Below are 23,030 nucleotides of genomic sequence, written 5' to 3' on the forward strand. Positions count from 1 at the left end.
TGGGGCTGGGACAAATGAGATGAAACTTTATGGTTTTTATTTTCTTGATAATTTTTATAAGCTTCTAAATAGCAAATATAAATATACACATGACTTAAGACCATGCACTCATAGACTAATGCAGTTAATGATAAACCACATTCGGGTGGTATGGACTGGTAAGCATCTCAGAGAGGTTTCTGGATTCTGAAGCAGAGGCAGGAAAATGGCATTGACCAAGGGAAGATTACACTTCTGGGACTGCACATTGGGAAGAGAAAGATGTGGTCTGGAAATAATCTGCCTTGCCCACATTTCTAAATAGGGGTGGGGTGGGGGTATGGTAAAGGAGGGAGAGTAAGAGAGAAAATGATCCTTCCTTTAACTTTCCACTTTTCACCCTAAATTTCCAAACCTTGCCAGATAGTGACACCTGCTGGTGGCCAAAATAATTATATTTGTACATTTGAAAATTAGTCCCTAGTCTCAACCAAAAAAGATTGGAAAGGCTGGTTTCTGCTCTCATATAGTCAGCAAATTCTAGAGCAGGGAAACAAATCAAGTCAACAAGCATTTATTAAGCACCTACTGTGTATTAGGCACTGTGGTAAGCATTGTGTACCTCACAGGCTAATGAGACAATATGCAAATAACTATGTACAAATAAGTTACATACAAGACAAATTGGAGATAATCTCAGAGGGAAGACACTAGCATTAAGAAGGCTCCAGAAAGGTTTCTTGCAGAAGGTAGATTCTTAACTGAGACCTAAAAAAATCCAGGGAAGCTAGGAGGCAGAGATGAGAAAGAAGTTCCAGCCAGTGAAAATGCAAGGAGTCAGGAGACAGGCTATCTTATGTGAGGAAGGTAGAGGAAGTCAATGTCACTGGATCACAGAGTACATAGGAGGGAGGAAGAAGTCTCAAAAGGTAGAAAGGGGGCAGGTTATAAAAGACTTTAACAGCCAAACAGAGGATTGTAATATGTGACCCTGGAGTCAGGAAGGAGCCACTGGAGTTTGCTGAATGGAGAAAATGAAGGGAGGCTAAAATGATTGGGCCTGTGATTTAGAAAGATCAATCTGATGGCTAAAATCCAATCTTTTGCCAGATTTTACTGCATCTCTCATGTTGTCTGCTGTCTCTCCTCTGATATTGCCAACATACTAGTGAAGATCCTCCACTCCTCATGCCATTGCAATAGCTTGCTGGTTGGTCTCCTTGCTGGGTCATTCCCCACTCTAATTCATTCTTCACTCCCCTGTCAAAGTGGTCTTCCTAAAGTTCAGGTCTGATGCAGTCATGTCTCTATTCAGTAAAAATCCAGTGACCTCCTATCACCTCCATGATCAAACATAAAATCTATTTAGCATTCAAAGCCCTTCATAACTTAGCTCTCTCTTACCATTCTAGTCTTCCTCTATCTTATGCTCTTCTATGTGCCCTTTGATCCTGTGACTGTTCCTCCTACAAGATGTGTCCTCTTTGGGCCTCAGGCATTTTCTCTGGCTGTCCCCCAAGCTTGGAGCACTTTGCCCCCTCCTCTCTACCCCTTGGCTTTCTTGGATCTCTTCAATTACCAGCTAAAACCCCATCTTCCATAGGAATCCTTTCCCAATTCCCCTTACTTCTAGTGCTTCCCCTCAGCTGATTTCCAATTGATCCTGTCTATAGCTTTTTTGTGCTTTGTGGTTTGCATCTTGTCCCCCAATTGGACTGTAAGCTTCTTGAAAGCAAGAACTGCCATTACCTTTCTTAAAAAAACATGCTTTCACAGTGTCTGTTATGTCAGTCAACCAATAATCTATCAATAAATATTTATCAAGCACCTATTATGTTCCAAGAACCATGCCAAGCACTGGGGATACATAAAGAGACAAAAAACAGTCCCTGCCCTCAAAGAGCTTACAATCTAATGGGGAGACAGCTTGCAAACAAATATCTATAAAGCCAGCTATGCACAGGACAAATAGTAAATCATTAACAGAGGGACAACTTGGAATTAAGGGGGGTTGGGAAGGCTTCTTGTGGAAGGTGGGAATTTAGTTGGGGCTTAAAGGAAGTCAGGGAGGTCAGTAGTCATAGTAATGGAGAGGAAGCATTCCAAGTATGAAGGACAGCCAGAGAAAATGCCAGGAGCCAAAAGATGAAGTGTCTTGTTGGTGGAACAGCCAAGAGGCCGGAGGCCGGGGTCACTGGATTGAAGAGTAAAGTATAAGATGGGGAAATAGGAAGTGGCAGATTATGAAAGACTTTGAATGACAAACAACATTTTGTATTTGCTCCTGGAAGCCATAGAAAACCACTGGAGTTTGAGTAGGAAGGTGATGTGGTCGGACCTGGGCTGTAAGAAAATCACTTTAGTGGCTGAATAGAGAATGTACTGGAGTGAGGGGACACGTGAGGCAGGCAGACCCACCAGCAGGTTATTTCCGTAGTCCAGAAGTGAGGTTATGAGGGCGTATGCCATGGTCATGGCAGTGTCAAAGGAGGGGTGTGACAAAGGTAGAATCACCATAATTTGGCAGCTGGTTAGATATTGGGAGGGGTTGGGATGAGAGAGAGCTGGAAACCTAGATTGTGAGCGTGGGTGATTGGGAAGATGGAGATGCCCTCCACAGTAATAAGGGGAAGTTAGGAGGGAAGGAAGGTTTAGGGGAAATTATAATGAGTGCAATTTTGGACATGTTTATTTAAAAAAACTTTATTGACATTTTCTTTTTACATTACAAACATTTACATATTATTCCTACTTCATGAGAGATCTCTTATAACCAAATTAAAACAGTTAAGTAAAATTAATAATAGAATGATCTCATCTGAAAGGGCGTGCCACATTTCACATCAGTAACCTTTCCCTGCTTCCCACCTGTCTACCGATTTTAATTAAGAGAAACTCTACCCCATTGAAAAAAGTAGAAAAGAAAAATCACTTGTAATATATATGCATAATTAAGCAAAGTGCATTCCCTTCCCCCCAATGGCTGCAAAGAAAAACCTGTGTCTCGTTCTGCCCTCTGTCACCTGCCATCCCTGTCGTGGATGGCGTGTTTCATTATCGGTGCTCTCAAATCATAGATGGCCCTCGTGCTACTCATGGCTCTTACAGCTTTTAGAGTTGCTTGTGTTTCTACTGTTGTTGTTACTGTATAAATCGTGTTCCTGGTTCTATTCAGAACTAATTCTTCATAAGTTTATAAAATCCTCACAATTCTTCACCATTATCATATTGATGTTATAGCATAAACTGTTCTGAATCTGCTCACTTCACTCCGTATCACTTCATACAAGGCTTCCCATCCCTTTTTGAAATCACTTCTTTCCTTATTTCTTATACCACAGCAGGATACTCCATCATATTCACATGCCACACTCATTAGGCCATTCCGCAGTGGACGGGCATCCCCTTCATTTCCAGGTTTGGGGGTTTTTGCTACCACAAAAAGGTGCTATAAATATTTTTGTACACAAAGGACCCTTTCCTCTCTTTGTGCTCTTTGGGTGTGGGCCTAGGATTGTCACAGCTGGGTCAAAGGACATGCACGTTGTGCATCATTCCAAATTACTATTCCAATTCAAAATGTCCAGCGGGCAGTTGGAGACGTGAGACAGAAGATCAGGGTTAGATACGTACATTGAGAATCTTCTCCGTAGAGATGATCATTGTATCCATGGGAGATGAGATCATCAAACAAAACAGTAAAGAGGAAGGAGAGAAGAGGGCTTGGGATAGAACCTTGGGGAGCACCCACAGTTACCAGGTACAGCCTAAATGGAGAGAGCAAAGGTAACCTAGGAGTGGCCAGATAGACAGGAGGAGAAGCAGGAGAGTGCAGTGCCCTAGGAACCTAGAGAGAGGAGAGTGTCCAGAACATGAGGGTGACCAGCCGTGTCAGACTGCAGAGAGGTCAGGAAGGAGAAAAGATTCACTAGATATGGCAATCAAGAGGTCATGGGTAACTTGGGAGAGTGTGGTTTTGGTGGAATGAGTTTGGAAGCCAGCCGACCCAGAGTGAAGAAGAAAGGGGAGGCACCAAGGGTCATGACCTTCTCTAGATGGAAAACCCCAAAGGGTAAGAGAGATATGGGATGACAGCCCTGGGGATGAATGGATCACGTGAGGGTGTTCTGAGGATGGAAGAGACCTAGGCATGTGTGTAAGGCAGCAGGAAAGTAGCCAATAGACATGCAGAGACTGAAGATAAGTGAGAGGGTGGGGGTGAGAGAGGGGAAGCAGCTTGATGCAGATTATATGTGTGAAGTCTTGAAAAACGTCTTGCTACATTAGCCATGTTGCAAAAGGAAACACAAACAAAAAAAGAGAGAAAGCTTAAAAGCATGTTTCGATCTGCATTCAAACTCCATCAGTTCTTTTTCTGGGGGTGGAGAGCATTTTTCATCATCAGGGCTTCCAAACCACGTTCTTCTTACACGTTGGCGCCCAGAGCTAAGCACAGAACCCCACGTAGGGCCTGATGAGGACAGAATACAGAATCCCCATTTCTGTTTGCTTTCCTACTTCTAGTACCTTGGCTAGCACACTATTGATTCAGAATTGAGAGACCCAGAATTCAAATCGGGGTCCTCTGACTCCAGACTTAATACTCTGGCCACTATTCTCTACTTCCTTCTGATCTTCCTCACTCCTCCTCATCCTCACCCCCTCCAAAAAAAAAAAGCAAGAAAGAAATGACAGGCAGAATGGCAAACATAAAATCATAACTGTTTTATTTGTGCCACCCACAAAAAGTAAATACACTTTTACATAAAGTCACTTAAGGCATAGGACAGTAATCTTTTTAGTGAATATACGATAGAGTATTTTAAGGGGACATTTAAAATTTGCATACATTGGTGATTACATATAACATTATACCAACTACTTAGTCATAGCAGCCTCGAGATTTTCTTGTTTCTTTAACTAGTCAACTAGCAGCAAAGTTAATTATATATATATATATACATACCTATCACTGCAAACATTGAGTAGATGTTTCCCTCCATGGATGGAATCATACTAGATTTTTATCACATTAACAAAAACAGCCTGGGATCCCTGCTCTTGTGGAGAATGAGGATGGAGGATTGCTTGAGCTCTGGGGTTCTGAGCTACAGGTGGGCAAAAGCCAATTAGGAGTCTACATTAGGTCCAGAGCCTCCAGGCTGTCTAAGGAAGGGAGAACTGACTTGGGCTGAAGAGGTACAGTAGGATTGACCACTGCAATTCTAGCCTAATTAAGATAGGAAGACCCAGTCTCAAAGAAAAATATCCATTTCTATGTAATGAAGGTCTTACAAAAAATAAAAAAGTTGAAAAGTTAAAAAGTATATAAAAATGGCAAAGGACCAATCACCCCCAGGTATCTTAACCAATGGGTACTAGGTTTGAATTTTATTTTATGCTTTGTCCATTGGTTTCGGGAAAGACACAGTATATTAATTTTTCTGTTTTGTTTTGTTTTCTGGTTTAAAAATTCAGATGAAAAATGCATGGAAGTTTCCAGGAGGTTTGTCAGAGCCTGGAGAGGATATTGGTATGTGTCTGTTCTATTTTTAATGGCCTAGAATGAGGTAAGGACATCCAAGCAGTAACCATCCAGTTTGCTTAGCTAGTAAATATGATTTGGAAATTTCTGATTGTTACAAACGGGGTAAGATGATGGAGAAGTTAGCTCTGGGTTAGATATAAAAGGAAAAGCAAATTCTGTTGAACTGAATAACCACTGATTAATTTACCACAATGTGCCAAGCTCTGTGCCAAATTCTCCAGGGATAAAACAGCAAAATCAAAAATAGTCACTGTCCTTGGAGTTGAGGCTGTGTGGTTTAGTGAATAAGGCCCTGGACTTGGAGATAGAAGGACCTGGGTTCAGATACTAGCCAGAGAGCTGTATGACCCAGAACAAATCACTTAAATTTTCTGGGTACCTCAGTTTCCTCATCTGCAAAATGGGAGGATTAGTCTCAATGATCCCTAAGACTCCTTCCTGCCTTAACGCCAAGATCCTCGGTCATTACACTTAATCAGTTTGCCTGATTCATGTTCCATTTGGAGTATATTTATTTATTCATATTTTTTCACTTCCTATGGTTCAGATCCACCCAACCAAAAGTAGCCTGTAAAAGAGTCCTGAAGAAGTTGAGGGGTGGTCAGGAAATAGAGATAGTCATCAGTAAAGTTGGGCGTGCAAACCTATCTATGAGAGAACATAACTCTCCCCTCAGAAATCAGAGACGGGCAAATTGGTCTAATTCCACTCTCATTCCGCTGCCCCAGGACCCAGGAATTCTCACCCTCCGTGTCATACAAAGGCCAAGGCTAAAAATTCAATGCCAATCTCTGTGCAGGAGCAGTAAGAACAATTAAGGCACTGGATTTTTACTTTAAAGAGCAAAGCAAAGCATACCTCATTCTAGTAAGATCCAGAGCAGTGGCCAGTGGGAGGCTGATGAAAAGTTGGCTCCCCAGAGATGATCAGTCACCAAGACCTGGGCCACTTTTTGGTGTCAGGCCTGGAGCTAAAATCCTCGTCAGAACATGTTGGTGCAAAATTGGAGGGATCCATTTGGTGTCATTTCCTTAGAGACTGAAAATGCCAAGCTCGATTTATACAAGTTCCTGAAACTGAATTTCATTTGCACAGTTGCTTCCTTCTTCATTACTGCTCCAAGACCAACATGTCACCCGGAAAGACTCATCTTTAATCTGGAGTATTATGAATGCCTAGAATACGATTCACCATTATCCAAATGGAAGCACAAAAATAAGACAGAAATCCAGTGATTTCTGTATTTTCAACACTCCTGAGCCCTTCCACTGGCCCAAATAATTAAGGGCTGGTCATATGTGGATCATGATGCCCAAGAATGCCTCCACTAAACCCAGAGATTAGGCATCTGTAGATCTCAGGTTGCTAGAGAAAGGGGCCCATAACCTTGTTTGTAACATGGAGCCTTTAGGTGGTCTAGTGAAGCCTTTGGGTCCCTTCTCTGAATACTGCATAAAATAAAATACAACAGAGGAGATGACAAAGAAAACCAGATACATTGAAATAAAAAATGTAATTTTTCTCCTTGAAGTTATTGGACCCCTGAAATCTATCTATGGATAGGTCCATGGACCTCAGTTAAGAACCCCTCGTCTAGAGTGAAGGAAAAGGAAGCTGCATGAGGAATAAAAAGTTCTCATAAGGGCAACAAAGGCACTTTTGTAAGTGAGAGAATCCACCCTCGGGACTGAGAAGACAGGCAGCAGTTTGTGGACAGCAACCACAATGTAAGCCATGGTAGGAGACTCAACAGCAGAACACACAGCCCTGGTTAACTCCTAAGACCATCACTGATGGGAAAGAAGATCACTCCGGACCATTCAGAATAGATGAAGGAGGTAGTCTTGACCTCGACAGCTACTCTCTTTAAGAAAGTAGGGATCAGCAAAACTGTACTTTAGGAGCATTTCAATTTAAGAAAAAAGCTTCTGGCACTTAAAAGGAGAAATTATGTTGCCATAAAACACCTCATTCCCTTAGGCCACAAGATAAATGGATGATATAGGACAGAATGTAAAGGAAGAAACATGGTCTAGTGGATAGAGAGCTGACCTTAGAACCAGGAAGAGTTGGGCTCAGATTCTGCCTCTGAAATCTCTTGTCTGTAAGGCCCTGGGCAAGTCACTTCCCTCCGAAGGCTCTAGGCAATGATTTAATCTAACACAAAATTATAAAGACCTTTGTTGACTGGTAAAGGGAATCTCCTATATCTATAAAATTACAGGTCAAGCCACCATCTCTGTAGATTTCATTGGAATATAGTAATAACCTGGAAATCAAATGAAACTCTGATGAACTAAGGACATGAAACACCAAGAAAGTCACCCTAAGGATTTTGTTGTCTTGGGTTCTCTAGGACCATATCTGGCCACTGGACCCAGTTGGCTCTGGAGGAGAAAGTGAGGCCATTGACCTTGCGCAGCCCTGCCTCACTTAAACCCAATTCACTTACATGGCATGGCATCACCTCCCTGATGTCATGGTCCTCTTCAGGAATGAAAGACAAACAGCAAGATTGTGAGTCAGCATCCGGGACAGATGGGACAGAGAACGTCAGTGCACATAGACACCGGGAGCACCCTTCCCCCCCCCCGCCCCCAGCAAACATACATTCTACCAAGCCCTTTCCCCATCATTGTTAAATACATAGGACAGAACACAAATGCCGACAGTCATCATCATTTCAGCATCATCCCATGGAGGGCATAACATAGTGAGACAGACCTCACCTTATATACACAAAACAACAGCAACATAATAATAATGGAGACAGTTTTCCATTGGCTTTGCAGACTCACAAAATGTTCTTTCTGGATAATTTACAGTACATTAAAGTAATGCAAACGATAGCAGAAGAAAGTCGAGGGATTTCCTTTGAAGCAAAATTGAAATCTGTGCTGTAGTGGGAGAAAGCTCCTCCCATTGGAGGGCATGATGTCCTCACAATGTCCCAGATGAGTTCCATACGTATGAACTAGCCATGCACACTGGACATCCAAACACCTGCTTGCTCTCATTTTCCCAGTCAATTTTATAGACCAAACACTATCATTTTGCTTAAAGAACTGACTCTTGATCATCTGCAATTTGGGCTGTTTAGATGTGTGCAAGGTCTCCATTGTCCCAGGACCCAGGAGTTCTCACCCTCCATGTTATACAAAGGCTAAGGCTAAAAATTCAATGCCAATGCCTCTGTGTAGGAGCAGTAAGGAACAATCAAGGCACTGGATTTTTACCTTTAAAAATGCTTTAAAAAGTAGCTTTGCTTCCAAAGAAAAGTCAAGACCAATTTAAATAAAAGATATAAATAGAAGCCACATCAGACTGAGTGTCATGCCCTTGAATGATGAGGAAAGAAAACTCAACCATTTTGTTCATTAAAAAATGAATTGAGCTTTCCTAATTATATTCTGGATTTTTTCCTTCTTTTTAAGAATGCAGTTTCTAAGTATGTCTGGCCTACAGTTAACTCTCCATTATAGCAGTTAATGTAGGAGAACCTACAGGTACCTCTAACAAGTGGGGACCATATCCTGCACCCTCTTAAGTCCCATAAATCCCACCCCGCCCCCCAGCTGGCATTGCTGAATCAAGAGACCAAGTAATAAGGAAGGCAGGGAGCTGGAAAGCCAGTTTCCAGGAAGAGCCCACGGGGAGATGCTGGGAAGTGAGACATTTTCTTCCACTCCCTTCCATGCCTGGTTTCCAATAACCTTATTGCTTGACAGCCAGCAACAGTGGAAGCAATTGAAAAAGTATTTTAAAGAAAACCAGATGCCCACAGCCAAAGAGAATCAAGGAAAGGGGATGGTGGTGAGGGGGTTCTTCCACATACTAGCTGTAAGAGTTCATTTCCCTTCTCTGATCCCCTTTTTCCTCATTCGTAAACTGAGATCCAAGAGAAGCAAACTTCCAAGGACCTTCCTAACACTAGTTCTTAGGGTCCTATGAAGGCCTCCAAGTAACAGGACTGATTAGTTGGGAAGTGTGTCCAGGGTCCTTGAGTGGTGGAAGAAGAGAAGGAGAAAGAACAGGCACAAATCCCCACCAGGAATGTTTGCTTAGAATAGATCACAGCTGGTAATTCGTGCCCCAGCAGTGAAATAACGACCTTCTGGCTGTCATGTTGTATACCTGCCTGACTTTGGGCAAGTCACTCACTTGTCTGGGCCTCGATTTTTCTTCACCTCTGACTATCTAGGTTTGGACTAGATCAGCTCTGGGATTCTGAATTTCTAGCTCAAAATCTAGTATTGCAACAATGAAGTTCACCATATTTACTCTCAATTATTCAAGAAAGAATGTTAGAAAACAATGTTGTACTTGAAAAGTGCTGTCAGCTACACTGTTATCCAGAAAGACATTTGAACATCAAAATAAGTAGTGAATGGGACGCGTTAGTCAAGTTCATTTGCGTTCCTTGGGATCTTGGGCCTGGGCTAGGCCATTAACCAAAGACAGAAAGAACATGAGCTTGTCTACCCAGCAAGTATGGAGACATCCCCCCATAGGTCAAAAGAGACACTCAGGAGAGAACAGTTTAACAGCAGCATTTTGTAATGAAAGAAACAGCATTGAATTAGGAACCAGGAGACGGTGCTTCTAGCCCTGGCTCACATACGTAATCTTGGATAAATTCCTTCCACCCTGTGGGCCTCAGTTTCCTTATATGTTGAACAGTGGGGTGAGACAATGCCTCTAAATTCCTCTCCAGCTTTAAGATTCCACGAGGATGTGAATCTGTTCATGAAGGCTGGACAAATTGGGTCTTTTTTCTCCCTGTGGTATATATAGATGGCCCAAGCTTGGGTGGGCATTGGGCACAGGTACCACTCACACATTAGAATAAGTAGCCACAACCCTGCTCTCTTGTTCCAGACGTGCCGAGGTTGACTTTTCTGGCGATTCGCTGAATCAGCCACTTCAGAAAAGAATCCCAGTTATACAATCTGCCATAAGAAAGTCATTTGTAGATCCAAGACAGTTCTAAAGGACTTATGAAAAGTGCTCTCCATCCCCAGGAAAAGACCTGATGGTGTCTGAATACAGATTGAAGCATACTTTTTTTTTTTACTTTATTTTTCTTGGGATTTTATTTTGGCCTATGTTTTCTTTTTCATCATGATTACACATATATGACCTATATCAAATCATTTGCCTCTTCAATGAGGAAGGTGGGGAGGGAAGGAAAGAATTTGGAAATCAATTTTTAAAATGAACATTGAAATTGTTTTTACATGAAATTGGGTGGGAAAATTAAATATTAGATTTTTTTAAAAGAAAGTTATTTGTAGGTCTCATCCTTTGCAGGGTATCTCCAAAGGCTTCCTTCTTGGTCAAATGCATGTGAAGACTTCACTTGGTGGCATTGGGAATGTGGCCTTTGGAGTAGCAGCTACACACTGTCCCCCTCAGTCAGAAACATTCAACAAGGACATGTCCCCACCAATGTAATCTGTTGTACATTCTTCTCTCTTCCCTAGGAGACACAGCTATCCGAGAGGTTTTGGAAGAAACTGGCATCAAGTCAGAATTCAAAGCCCTCCTGAGTATCAGGCAGCAACACGGGGCCCCCCACACATTCGGGAAGTCTGACATGTACATCGTCTGCCGGCTAAAGCCACTTTCCTTCCACATCAGCTTCTGTCCACAAGAGTGCCTGAAGTGTGAGTGGATGAATCTCACAGACCTCGTGAAAACAGAGGACACAACTCCCATCACCCGAAGAGTGGCGAATTTACTGCTCTATGGGCACAGGGAAGGGTTTGAGAAAATCGACATCGCCATGTGGGAACTCCCCTCCATCTACACAGGCCTGTCCTACAAACTCTACCACAGGGAGTTCCCAGAGCTCCATGAAAATACAGCTAGAATGGGTTAAAATTCACATTTACATCCTTTAATAATTTAAAAGGAGTTTGTGGGGTCAGATGAATCAATAAAAGACTTTGGAGGAGTGATTCCCTAGACCTTTCTTGTCTACGTTATTTCTTTAAGGATAAATGTGTTTAAAAAGGTGCACATCTTTAAAAGTTTCTTTTACCTAGGCAGCCAGAATGAAGAAAAGAGGGGTGCTTCCTTCGCAGTGAGGCTCTCCAGTGTCACAATGGACACAGTCATTTAGGGGATCCCCAGGGTTGTCGTCACTCCATATCGACACGGATGATTTAACTTACCCCCAGGGAAAATAAAAGCTTACAGTCTGGCCAAAGTCATCCCAAATGGGCAAACTTGCCCATGTTTCTGTCTTCGTTTTCCCATCTTCTGCCTCCTTTTGGAATGGAGGAAGAAGCCGAGGGCCCGTGCCCATCAGCTCTTAGCAGACATGGGGAGGAAAAGGATGGCTTTCTGCCCGGGGCCAGTCTTGGGTCCAAGCTTGTACTGCCCGGTGCGCTTGAGCGCCACGTACCAATTGGAGTATTTCCTCGAGCGATAAGTGTTGTAGTTGTTGGATTCCAGACGCTCAAAGAAGAAACACTCTTCAGTCACACATTTCTGAAAAAACAAAATGATTCCTATTACGAGTGTTATTAATGGCTCACATTTCTGGACAGAGTGCTGTTCTCATGACTCCCCTGGGAAGCATGGGTAGGGGGAGAAGCATTCTTAGCTCCATTTCCTAGGTGAGGAAACTGAGGTCTATAGGCAGAATGCCACGTCACACAGCTAGTAGACACCAGAACCATGTTCAAGCCTAGCTGGCTGCTGACTACAGAGCCAGTCTTTCTTACAGGGCTGTGTGCGCCACCCCATCTCCTCTGCCTTCTGGGGCTGTTTTCACAGCATGGACGGGATTAGCTCCCCAATTCTGAGTGCCCACAGGGGGTCAGCATTGCTTGTTTCTAAGTAAGACCTGGCCAACAAGCATGGTATTCTCTAAAAGAGACAGCAGATGTTTCTCCTGAGGAGAAAATCCATCTTGTGACCTCATAACAGTGTGCTTCTAATAAAAGAATTTCCCGTCATTCAGTCATACACAATGGGGAACGGGAACGTGGGAGGAAGAATGAGTTGCTTGCTGGTACCCTCCAGGGGTCAAAGCTACTCAGCTCTAGAAAATCGATGCTTTTTGGTCCTGCCAAATGTGGCCTTTGGGAGGACAAACGAGATTCAGAAGTGAGATTTCATAGGGGAGGGAATTCCCAGTGTGGAAGCTTCCCTCCCTCCACCAATGCAAAAGAGAAGCAATTAAGTAACTTCCAGGCAGTTAGATGACTCAGGAAATAGAGCACTGGGCCTTGAGTCTGAAAGATCTGAGTTCAAATCCGGCCTCAGACTCTTCCTAGCTGTGTGACCCTGGAGAAGTCTCCTAACCTCTGTCGGCCTCACTTAGGAAATGGAGTATAAAATGGGGATAATAAAATATAAGAGCACCTACCTTGAAGGATTGTTAGGACTAAGTCAAGTGAGATATTATTATTGTGAGTTATTATTTATCATCATAAAACAAATTTTATATTAAATGACATATCTAAGCTACTAATGGGAAACCTGTTGGGTCTCTCTTTCCTCCTACAGCTAAGTGTGTAGAATCGGAAGGGACTTGGAGATTTGGGGTTCACCTACCTCATTCCATGCATGAGGAAACCGAGGCGAGGAGATTGACTTGCCCCGGCTCACACAAGCTGGCCAGGACCTGAGCCCATATGAGAACCTAGGCTGTCTGACTCAAAAGCCAGAACTCTGCTTCATGGGGTTCAGGCCTCAGAAGAACAGCCCTTGTGCACAGATGCTCTTCTGTGACTATAGGAGGGCCCACCTCCTCCAGGCAGGTGGCCATACTCAACACAGAGCCCTTCAGAAACAGCCGGGGCCACACTCTTAGAGGACAAGCCCTGGAGAACAGCAGGCTTCCTTCTGAATTAAGGGATTAGTCTACTTCAAACACCCCATTTTACAGACCAGGAACTGAGGCACCACAAGGCTTCAATCTCAAGTATCATCTCGTGATGGAGCATTTAGAGAGCTCTGTTCCTTTGGGAAATAGTGGTGCTTTCTCCATCCTAAGGTAAGGACAGCCAGATGGCTCACTGGGAAAAGCACTGGAAGACCAGGCAGGTCACTGAAGGGCTGTCTGCCTCAGTTTCTTCATCTGAAACTGGGGCTAGTGTTAGCAGCTAGGTGGCACAGCAGATAGAACACCACCAGCCCTGTAGTCAGGAGGACCCAAGTTCAGATCCAGCCTCAGACTCTTACTAGCTGGGTGTCCCTGGGCAAGTCATTTAACCTGTTTGCCTCAGTTTCTTCACCTATAAAATGAGATCAAAAGGAAATGGCAAGCCACTCTGGCATCTTTGCCAAGAAAATCCCAAATGGGGACAGAGAGAATCGGACCCCAAAGAACAACAGCAGAAGTGAAGGGGAGGAATATGAAGTAAGATGGAAAGGTAAGTGGGAAGCACATTGTTGTGAATCTTTGCCAAGAAAACCCCAAACTGGGACGAGAAGAGTCAGACATGACTGAAAGAGCGGAATAACATAAGGTAAGCGGGAGCCCCCTCGTCGAGGGTTTTAGATCCCCAGGCCAAGGATATTGTGCTTTTTCCAGGAGCAAAACCAAGAACAAAGAATATGGTGCCTGGTCATCTAAATAAGTGTTAGCTCATTACTGAAGCCTTGGTTGGAGATCTGGGAGTAGGAGGCGCCTGGGTGAGGTCTATATCCTAGGAAGGGAAATGAATTTGGTAACTGTTTGGAGAGTGGACTAGAGAAGACGGAGGCTGGAGGCAGGAAGTTCAATTTGGAAGTTATTTGAATAGGCCAAATGAGAAGCAATGAGGATCTAAATTCCAACTCTAAGGCTAGGAGTCTGTGTGTAACGTGGGCTTGGGGCATGTCCAAATCACCCAAGATGGTGTTATCCACTCGGAAGATGGCAGAGATGGAAGAAGATATCCCACAGTTCCCCTACCCCAGGGATGGGAGCAGCCTTTTTCACTAACTGTGTATAGGCAGGAGAGGCTGTGTCTAAAACTACCAGGCTCTGTGTGTGTATGTGCGTGTGTGTATGAGAGAGAGAGAGAGAAGAGAGAGAGAGGAGAGACAGAGACAGAGAGAGAGAGAGAGAGAGAGAGAGAGAGAGAGGAGAGTACATGAGAGAGAGCATGTGTGTGTGAGAGAGAGACAGAGAGGAGGGAGAGAGACAGAGAGAGAGAGAGAGAGAGAGAGAGAGAGAGAGAGAGAGAGAGAGAGTGAGAGAGACAGAGAGTGTGTGTGTGAGAGAGAGAGTATGTGTGTGAGAGAGAGCATGTGTGTGTGTGCATGTGTGTGTGTGTGCAGCCAGGAGGTGGAAGGTCCTATTCATTCTTACCATGGGTTTCTTGAACAAAACCAGGGGACAAGGATCACCTCTTCCCTTCCCCCTTTGGACCCCATGGCCTTGAGAATTGGATTTGGGATTTTGGTCTGCTTTGTTTGTCCTTCTTAGTTCTAAGCACATATGATAGAAGCCCCTGGACCCGAGAGATCAAGCCACATTAACCTTGGAGGCAAGATGCCAGGCCATATGTTGTTGCCAGCCCAGAAGCAAAGTCCAGAGAAGACAAGATGCCAGGATCAAAGCTGAGAGTGAGGGGAGTGCTTTGGCCTTGGAAGCTGATGGGATCATAGGACATGAGCCCTCCCAAAGACTGAGGTTGTATAAGGGGGGTTTATGCCCTGAGATGTTGGAGGGGGGCATGTTTTTATGTTTGTTCTCAGCATACTTTTAAAGTAAATATTCCTTTGTAAAAGCTCATGTGATTGTTAAGTGGTTTCATGGAACTGGGGTACAGGAGACTCCCTGAAAATAGGGGAATATAATTAACAGGGGTTTGAGCCAATGGCAAAGACTATATGTCCCCCAGTCCCTCTTATGGGCATCCAAGAATCCTGGGGGAGAGAAGGGTGAAATGTTACATATGTGACCTTTGGGCAGTAGGGGGCCAGGGTAATCACTGTTACATGTGAATTAGGGTAGAAATTATGTGAATGGAGAGAAGGGGACAGATAGAAAGAGACATGGGGGAAATGGCATTGGAAAAGTAACCTGACTGAAAATGTCAACAGCTTCCCCATGCCCATGCAAGAACAGAAAAACCAATCTTTGGGTGAATGCACTTGAGAAATTCTAAATCCTGATATTTGTGCTTATGGCATGGAGCTTTCTCCATTATGGAGGAAGAGAAGCCATCTCATGTGCAATCGAGATGCCATATAAAGGTCTTGGAAATTAAATATCATCATGACTTGAATGTTTCCGTGAATTTTCTGACTGTAGACAGAGGTTGGGAAGTTCCTGAAGCCATGTTTTCAAGCCAGAAAAAGTCCATCCCTTTGCCTGAAAGCTTTCCTGCCCCTGATCCACAATACCATGATGATACCAGGGGAAGTCATGGCTAGCTTGAAAATCCCCCCATGTACATACATGCCTCCCATGTGGCATTACCCCAGCTCACATTTTTTAAAACTCCTAAGAATGACTGACAAAAGGGATCACAGAATCATAGTTCTATGTCTGGAAGGAGTAACAGCCATCAATGGAGTCCAATGATGGAAGACCCAGGTCTTGTGACACCACGGTCAGCCCTCTCCACAGTGCTGCATTGCCTTGTGAGCCTAGAGCACCCTTCCTTCTGGAGAGCAAGCTTTACCAGGGTGCCCATCTGAACAACACCAAGTTTTGTAATCACAGGCACCTGAAGAGAGATGCCAAGGGGGCAGGGACAAGTGGGAAGAATCAAGCCTCTGGAGAGCCGCCATCATTTCAGGGCTGGCTGGCTTTTCCGGGGTTTTTTTGTGAGGGTCCTAGTCTACAACAAGGACCTGGAAAAGAAAAGAGCCTTGGGTTCTCCCTCAAAGCTGCTGCTGTGGGCAACCCCAGGCCCATGACTACATGCCAGCCTGACTCAGAAGTGTTTCTCGCCCACAGCCACCCCTGCCACTTTTCTTGGGGTTCTGGGGAGTGAGGGCTTTTTCATCTGAAGATTGACCCAGCTCAATACAGACAAGTTTGAGAGAGGTCAGGCTGCTGCCTGCTGTGGTGTGGAAGCCAGCCAGGGAACCAGGCATTGGAAGAGAGTGGGATGAACTTGGCAAGGAGCTGGGATGGGCCCTGAAAGAGGGGAGCTGGAGGGGGCAGAAACAGCTCTAACAACAGCTGGCATCTTCCTTCTTCAAAGGAGATGAAGCCTATTAAAATTTCCAACTTACCTATACACACAGATATTAAGAATGGGAAGGGAGAGGAAGGGGGGGGAGAAAAAGTGGAGGAGAGGGGAGGAGAGGGGAAGAGAGGGAGAGGCAGAGACAGAGATAGAGACAGACACACAGAGACAGAGAAAGACAGAAACAGCTGTGGCCATCACTGCACATAGATTGTTAAAAAGCTTCCCCAGAGCTGAGCTGGTAACTATGACTTGTCATTCAGTCAACAAGCATTTATTAAGGACCTACTATGTGCCGAGCTCTGTGCTAAGTGCCGGAGATATAAAGGCAAAAATAATCCCGTGCTCTCTGAACTCACAGTCTAAGGGAGGAGACAACATGTAAACAATTATGTACAAACATGATGTTTATTGCTGTTGTTCAGTCCTGCTAGACTCTGCGACCCCATTGAGGGGTTTTCTTGGCAAAGATCCTGGAGTGGTTTGCCTTTTCCTTCTCCAGTTCATTTAGGGATGAGGAAACTGAAGCAATCAGGGTTAAGCCACTTGCCCAGGATCACACAGCTAAGAAGTGTCTGAGGCTGGATTTGAACTCAGGAAGAGGAGGCTTCCATATTCCAAGCCTCAAACATTATCCAGGTAGAGAAGGAAAGAAGGGGGGGGGGGGGGGAAGGGGAGAGGATCAACAGAGGGAAAGCTCTAGAATTAAGGAAGATTGGGAAAGTCTCCTTGTAGGAGGTGGGATTGATTGGGGAGTTGGAGGAAGCCAGGGAAGGCATGGGGGAGGAGCTATTCCAGCATGGGGGAATCGCTCAGTATCTTTCCATGTGTCTGCTGTTGCATCAGACATAGGCAATGAGAGAGGGAGGGGCAAAAAAAGACTCAAGACTTCTCGGGGCAGTATGTTTGGTTGAATGATTGATGCATCATTCTATGTCTAGGACTGTGTGTTCAGTGTGAAAACTCCCTCTACCAACACAGAGAGCGGCCACCTGTTTGTAATGGCATGAGAATGCAGATTTAGGGCTGGCAAGAAACTCAGAAGTTATTTAAAGAAACTTCAGCCCAGAGAAGTTAAGAGTCTTGCCTAGGGTCACACAGCTCATATGTGTCTGAGGTGGGGGGAGTCAAACCTAGGTCTTTCTGGCATGCCCTATAGGACTCAATCCACAATATCACCCCAGGCTCCTGGGGCTCAGAAAGGCTAAGCTTACTCCTCACATGGGTAAAATAAGTATCAGGGCTGTGAATCAAACCCTTGTCCTCTGATTTCATAACCTGGTGCTCGGACATAAATCTGAAGTGAGGCTTCTGGAGCCTTGTTCCAGACTCAATGTAAGCATTCCATATGTTAAAATGTCAAGAACCGCTCTCCACCAACACCTCCATGACTTAACAGGCACCTCTTAGGGAGCTGCCTGAGTCCCAGCAAAGGTTAGTGGCTTTCTCGGGTCCCAGTGATAAGTTCCCAAGGTGGAACCTCCAGCGGGTCTTCCCGACTCCAGCTCGAATGCTGTACCCACTCCATGGAAGGGTGAGAATGCCACACTTCCCAAAAGGTGCTAGACAGACGGATCCGAGAACTCTTCCATCCGGTGCCAGTACAGGCAACACGGACCCAGAGGGAGCTCTTTAGCAGTGGAGACAATTTAGTCTTTAAGCCTATTTATTGCACTTTTGTGGCTGTTCTTCAGTCATGTCCAACTCTTTGTGACCCCATGTGGGGCTTTCCTGGCAGAGATACTGTAGTGATTTGTCATTTCCTTCTCCAGATCATTTGACAGATGAGGAAACCGAGGCAAAGGGGGTGAAGTGACTCACCAAGAGTCACACAGCTGGGAAGTGTCGGAGTCGGTATTTGAACTCAGGGAGGCAAGTCTTTCTGACTCCAGGCTGGGCACTCTGGACACTCACTATGGCATCACCTAGCCACCTGAATTAGCACCTGTCCTCTTTCCTAACTGTCTTCTTGGCCTCACAAGTATCCTGTCCAGAAGAGCAGCAGCCACCATATCCCTCTCCATCACCTACCAAAAGTTGTAGAGATTTGGGTTTATTATTATGCTTTTCTATTTATATCTCCAGCACTTGGCACATAGTAATAGTTTAATGTTTTTTCATTCATTCATTCATTCATTTCCTATCCTACACCCTAGAGATGACCAGCCCCATCCATGACTAACCCCAGCCCAGAGACACTAGGGTCGCAGTCCCTGTAGTCATGATCAATGGAAACTCACTGAGTGACAGTCCAGTGACAGGCCATGGAGTGACTGAATCCCAGCAGAATCGGAACCATTCACCAAAATCCAGCCTCAGAGAAGGTGGTCATTTTCAAAGCATAGTGAATAATGCTGGGTATGGCCAAATCATTCTGACAGAGAAGATTGTGCGGTGGTGTCTCCTTCCATCTCCCAACCACCACGTGGGAGCCAAAAGAGGGCTGGGACAGACACCATCGTGATTCACCCTCCATGTTTTGTCACATCCTGAGTTTAAAAGCCTCTCTCTCTTCCTTGTCATGCCCAAAGCATTAACAGTTATGGCTGATTCACTTCCTTGGAAGGGGAGAGCACCCGTTGGAAAGGCCACACACCTTGGCCTCTTTTGTCCTTACACACTGCACTGGCTGCTTCCCAATGACCATTCAGAGAACCATGAGGTCATAATGGGTCAGGACTGGTGGAGATCATCAGGGTCAAGAACAGACAGAAGAAGGGGAACTGAAGGGAATCTCTTCCTCAAAAGGGAAAGGAAGAGGAAGCATGCCCCTGGAGGCAAGTAAGGAACCGTGACTAAAGGAAAAGTGGGCAGTCAAAGAAGATGAGAAGATACATGAAGAGGAAAAGGGAGCCTTGCATTTTTATCAGATACCAAAAAGAATTGAACCTACTGAGCTATAGACTTGCACATTTGTAATAATAAGCTATGCTTCAAGTCTGCAAAGCTCTTTAATTCATTTAGCAAGCATTTATTAAGCTACTATTATGTAGCAGGTGCTGATAATGCAAAGAAAAATAAAACAGTCCCTAGTTTCAAGGAGCTTACAAAATAAATGGGTAAATGCAAAATATCTTTTTTTGGGGGAGGGGGAAAGGCAAGGCAATTGGGGTTAAGTGACTTACCCAAGGTCACACAGCTAGCAAGTGGGATCAAGCATTGAGACTAGATTTGAACTCAGGTCCTCCTGACTCCAGGGCCAGTGCTCTATTCACCACAACACCTAGCTGCCCCAATGCAAAATCTCTTGAGAAGGACAGAAAGGCTGTCTTCTCAATACTACATGGGATTTGTGATGTCCAGAAAGGTTGAATAAAAGGACTTCTCTGAGATGCAAAATAGTGCTTATAATGGTTTCCCAGTACTTGAATCCTGTATCAGACTCTTTAGCATGGGCCAGTGGTCCCAAGATTCAGACCTAGAAGAAATCTTAGAGACCATGTAGCACAACCTCTGCATTTGACAGGTGAAGAAACTAAAGTCCAAGAAGTTTGGTGAATTAATTGTCCAAGGTCTCACAGGTGGCAAAGAATGGAACCAGGATGAGCACTCTGGTCTTATGGCTGCACATTCAGTGCTCTTTCCTAGTCTGGGCCCCACCCTGTAGAAAATGTATTTAGCACAGTGCCTGCATATAGTAGGTGTTAATAAATGCTTATTGAATTGCAATGATTGTTGCAATAGAAAATACTCAACTCTGTTCTGTTTCCGTAATTAAATATGGCGTTTATGAAACGATTGCTATGGGTTAGTCATTTTTTCAGTCATATTCAACTCTTTTTGACCCCATTTTGGATTTTCTTGGCAAAGATCCTAGAGTGGTTGGTTAATTCCTTCTCCAGTTCATTTTACAGATGAGGAAACTGAGGCAAACAGGGTAAATTGACTTGTCCAGAGTCACCCAGCTAGTAAAGGTCTGAGGTTGGATTTGAACTCAGGAAGATGAGTCCATGTGATTCCAAGCCCCACCTCACTGGCCTTCCTTTTGCTCTATTTATCCTCAAATTAACTCTTAACTAATTACCTACTTAGACACTGTATCCTATCATAGGATATAAGTTTTGTGAAGACAGGAGACTTTTTCATTCTTATTTTTGGTTCTTCTGGTATCATACAATCATAAAGAAAAGTGTTTCAAGGCCTTTAAATCCAACTCATTTTCCAAATGAGGAAACTAAAGCACAAAGATTAAGGGATTTGACCAGAGAGCCCTAGAAAATAAGTGTCTGAGGCAGGATTTAACTCAAAGTACAGTGCCCAGTCCACTATGCCAAGCTGCTGCCCTGTGTTCTAGAGAGGATTTCTATTCAAGTACAGGTTGGACTAGGGAAAAGGGGAGGGAGAGGGGGAGAGAGAGAAAGGGGGAGGGAGGCAGGAGGTGAGGGGGAGGAGAGGGAGGGAGAGACAGAGATGGAGACGGAGATGGAGATGGAGATGGAGACACAGAGAGAGAGACAGAAACAGCTGTGGCCATCACTGCAGATAGGTTGTTAAAAAGCTTCCCCAGAGCTGAGCTGGTAACTATGGCTGTCATTCAGTCAACAAGCATTTACTAAGGACCTACTATGTGCCAAGCACTGTACTTTGAGTCAAATCCTGCCATGGACACTTCTCCCTGAAGCTGCCTTTGATTCTATCACTGTTTAGTCTGATGCTTTGTCTGGTTTAAGCCTTAATTATTGGGTTTGTTTTGGGTTTTTCAAACAAAACAAAGTTAATTGCTAGTCCAGGATGTGAGGTAAAGAAATTGAGCTTTGACAAAAGGGTGGAGACCTCCGAGATGGAGTAGAGGGAAAGAGGAGGCATATTATACTAACCACAGTTATGGAATAATAGAACTTGAGGTCTTCCATGGCCTTCTGGTCTACCACGCACTTGACAATATCCCTACTATAATCTCCCTGTCACACCAAGTAGTTGTCCAGCTCTGGCTTGAAGACTTCCACCTACACTTTGGAGAAACTCTGAATATTAGGGTGATTTCCCTGACATGAAGCATAACTGAGCCTTTTGGCAACTTCAACCTGCTGGTCCTACCCTCTGGGGCTAAATGGAGTCCCTCTCATGCCCCCTAATCTTTTCTTCCCCAGGTTGAACACGTCCAGTTCTTTCAACAGATTCTCATATGCCATGGACTCATGGACTCAAGCCCTTCCCATTCTGGTTGTATTCCTCTGTACACTTTAATGTCCTTCTCAAACCACTGACCACAATACTCTAGGTGAGATTGGATAAAGGCAGAGGGTACCCTCCTATTCCTGGAATCTCTGCCCATCTTAATTAAGCCAGCCCAAGATCTCATTAGCTTTTTGGGCTACCACATCACACTGCTTGCTGATTCTCATTAGGCTTGGAGTCCACTGAAACCCCCACATCTGTTTCTGAATTACTGTTGTCTAACCATGCATCTAATATTTGTGATGTTGATTTTTTGGACCCATGTGCACAACTTTACTTTCATCCCTAATGAATTTCACATGATTAGATTCAGTCCAGTGCTCTAAGCCATCTAGATGCTTTTGGATCCTAACTCAATCATATTCAGTATGAGTTGTCCTATCCAGCTTTATGTTATCTGCAAGGTTGATGAGTATTCCACCTATGCCTTTAACCAATTAACTCATTCAAACTGTTAGACAGCACAGATCCCTGGGGGTACTCCACTGGAGACCTGTCATGTTGACACTGGGCCATGAATATGGTTCAGGCCTACCTGGCCAGATGCACATCACTTCCCACGAGTCTGGGTACCCAACCATCTCTGAATCTATTCAATCATATTCTTGTCTGATTCATATCTCTCCTTTCTCACTGTCCAAAAAGTAAATGAGGCTAACCAGGCATGAAGTGGGCTTGATGAACTGAGAATACAGGTCTGAATGTAAAATAAAATTGAACTTAAAAAATAAATGCAGGTGATATAAAAATAAAGCAATGAAACTAAGATAAAAAAGTGGAGATGGGCAAAAAAGAAAAAAAATGAGGGAACTGAATGAGATGACTTCTCAGGACTCCCCACCCCCAACTCTATAATCAGAGAGGCAGAGAGGGAGAATATGGCAGAGATGAAGAAAGAAAAGGAGAGATGGAGAAGGAGATGTAAAAAGAGAGGAGAGGGAAGGGAAGAGATGGAGAGAGACAGAGACAAAGATGGGGAGAAAGAAGGAAGAGAGAGAGGGATGGGGGGGGGTTGGAAGAGCTACAAAAAGCTGTGATAATTGCACAAGCCAGGGACCCCACAGCACCTCCCTAGGAGTAAAGGAGACGAGCAGCACCGTGAAGCATCTCTCGAAGGACAGGAGTCTTGAGCTGAGCCTTGAGGGAAACTAGAGAGGTGGGGAGGGAGAACATTCTAGGAC

At 44.3% G+C, this 23,030-nt stretch overlaps 2 protein-coding genes across 4 annotated transcripts in view; one reads left to right on the top strand and one right to left on the bottom strand.

Annotated features, from left to right (window-relative positions):
• The window catches only part of NUDT6 (nudix hydrolase 6), a 41,352-nt gene extending 29,856 nt beyond the window's left edge, over positions 1–11,496 (top strand). For all 3 annotated transcript variants that reach the window (XM_069104869.1, XM_069104868.1, XM_069104870.1), the window contains exons 4-5: positions 5,458–5,512; positions 11,011–11,496. In XM_069104869.1, the coding sequence (XP_068960970.1) occupies positions 5,458–5,512; positions 11,011–11,408 (453 nt within the window). In that variant the 3' untranslated portion in view covers positions 11,409–11,496. The remainder of the gene's footprint in view (positions 1–5,457; positions 5,513–11,010) is intronic.
• The window catches only part of FGF2 (fibroblast growth factor 2), a 65,101-nt gene continuing 46,760 nt past the window's right edge, over positions 4,690–23,030 (bottom strand). Inside the window, exon 3 of the mRNA XM_069104871.1 lies at positions 4,690–12,022. Coding sequence (XP_068960972.1) covers positions 11,837–12,022 — 186 coding nt within the window. The 3' untranslated portion in view covers positions 4,690–11,836. The remainder of the gene's footprint in view (positions 12,023–23,030) is intronic.

Source organism: Petaurus breviceps, unplaced genomic scaffold, assembly GCF_028583685.1.
Source record: "Petaurus breviceps papuanus isolate PSGF00001 unplaced genomic scaffold, PetGlider_PUasm1.0 689, whole genome shotgun sequence".
NCBI classification, from domain to species: Eukaryota; Metazoa; Chordata; class Mammalia; order Diprotodontia; family Petauridae; genus Petaurus; species Petaurus breviceps.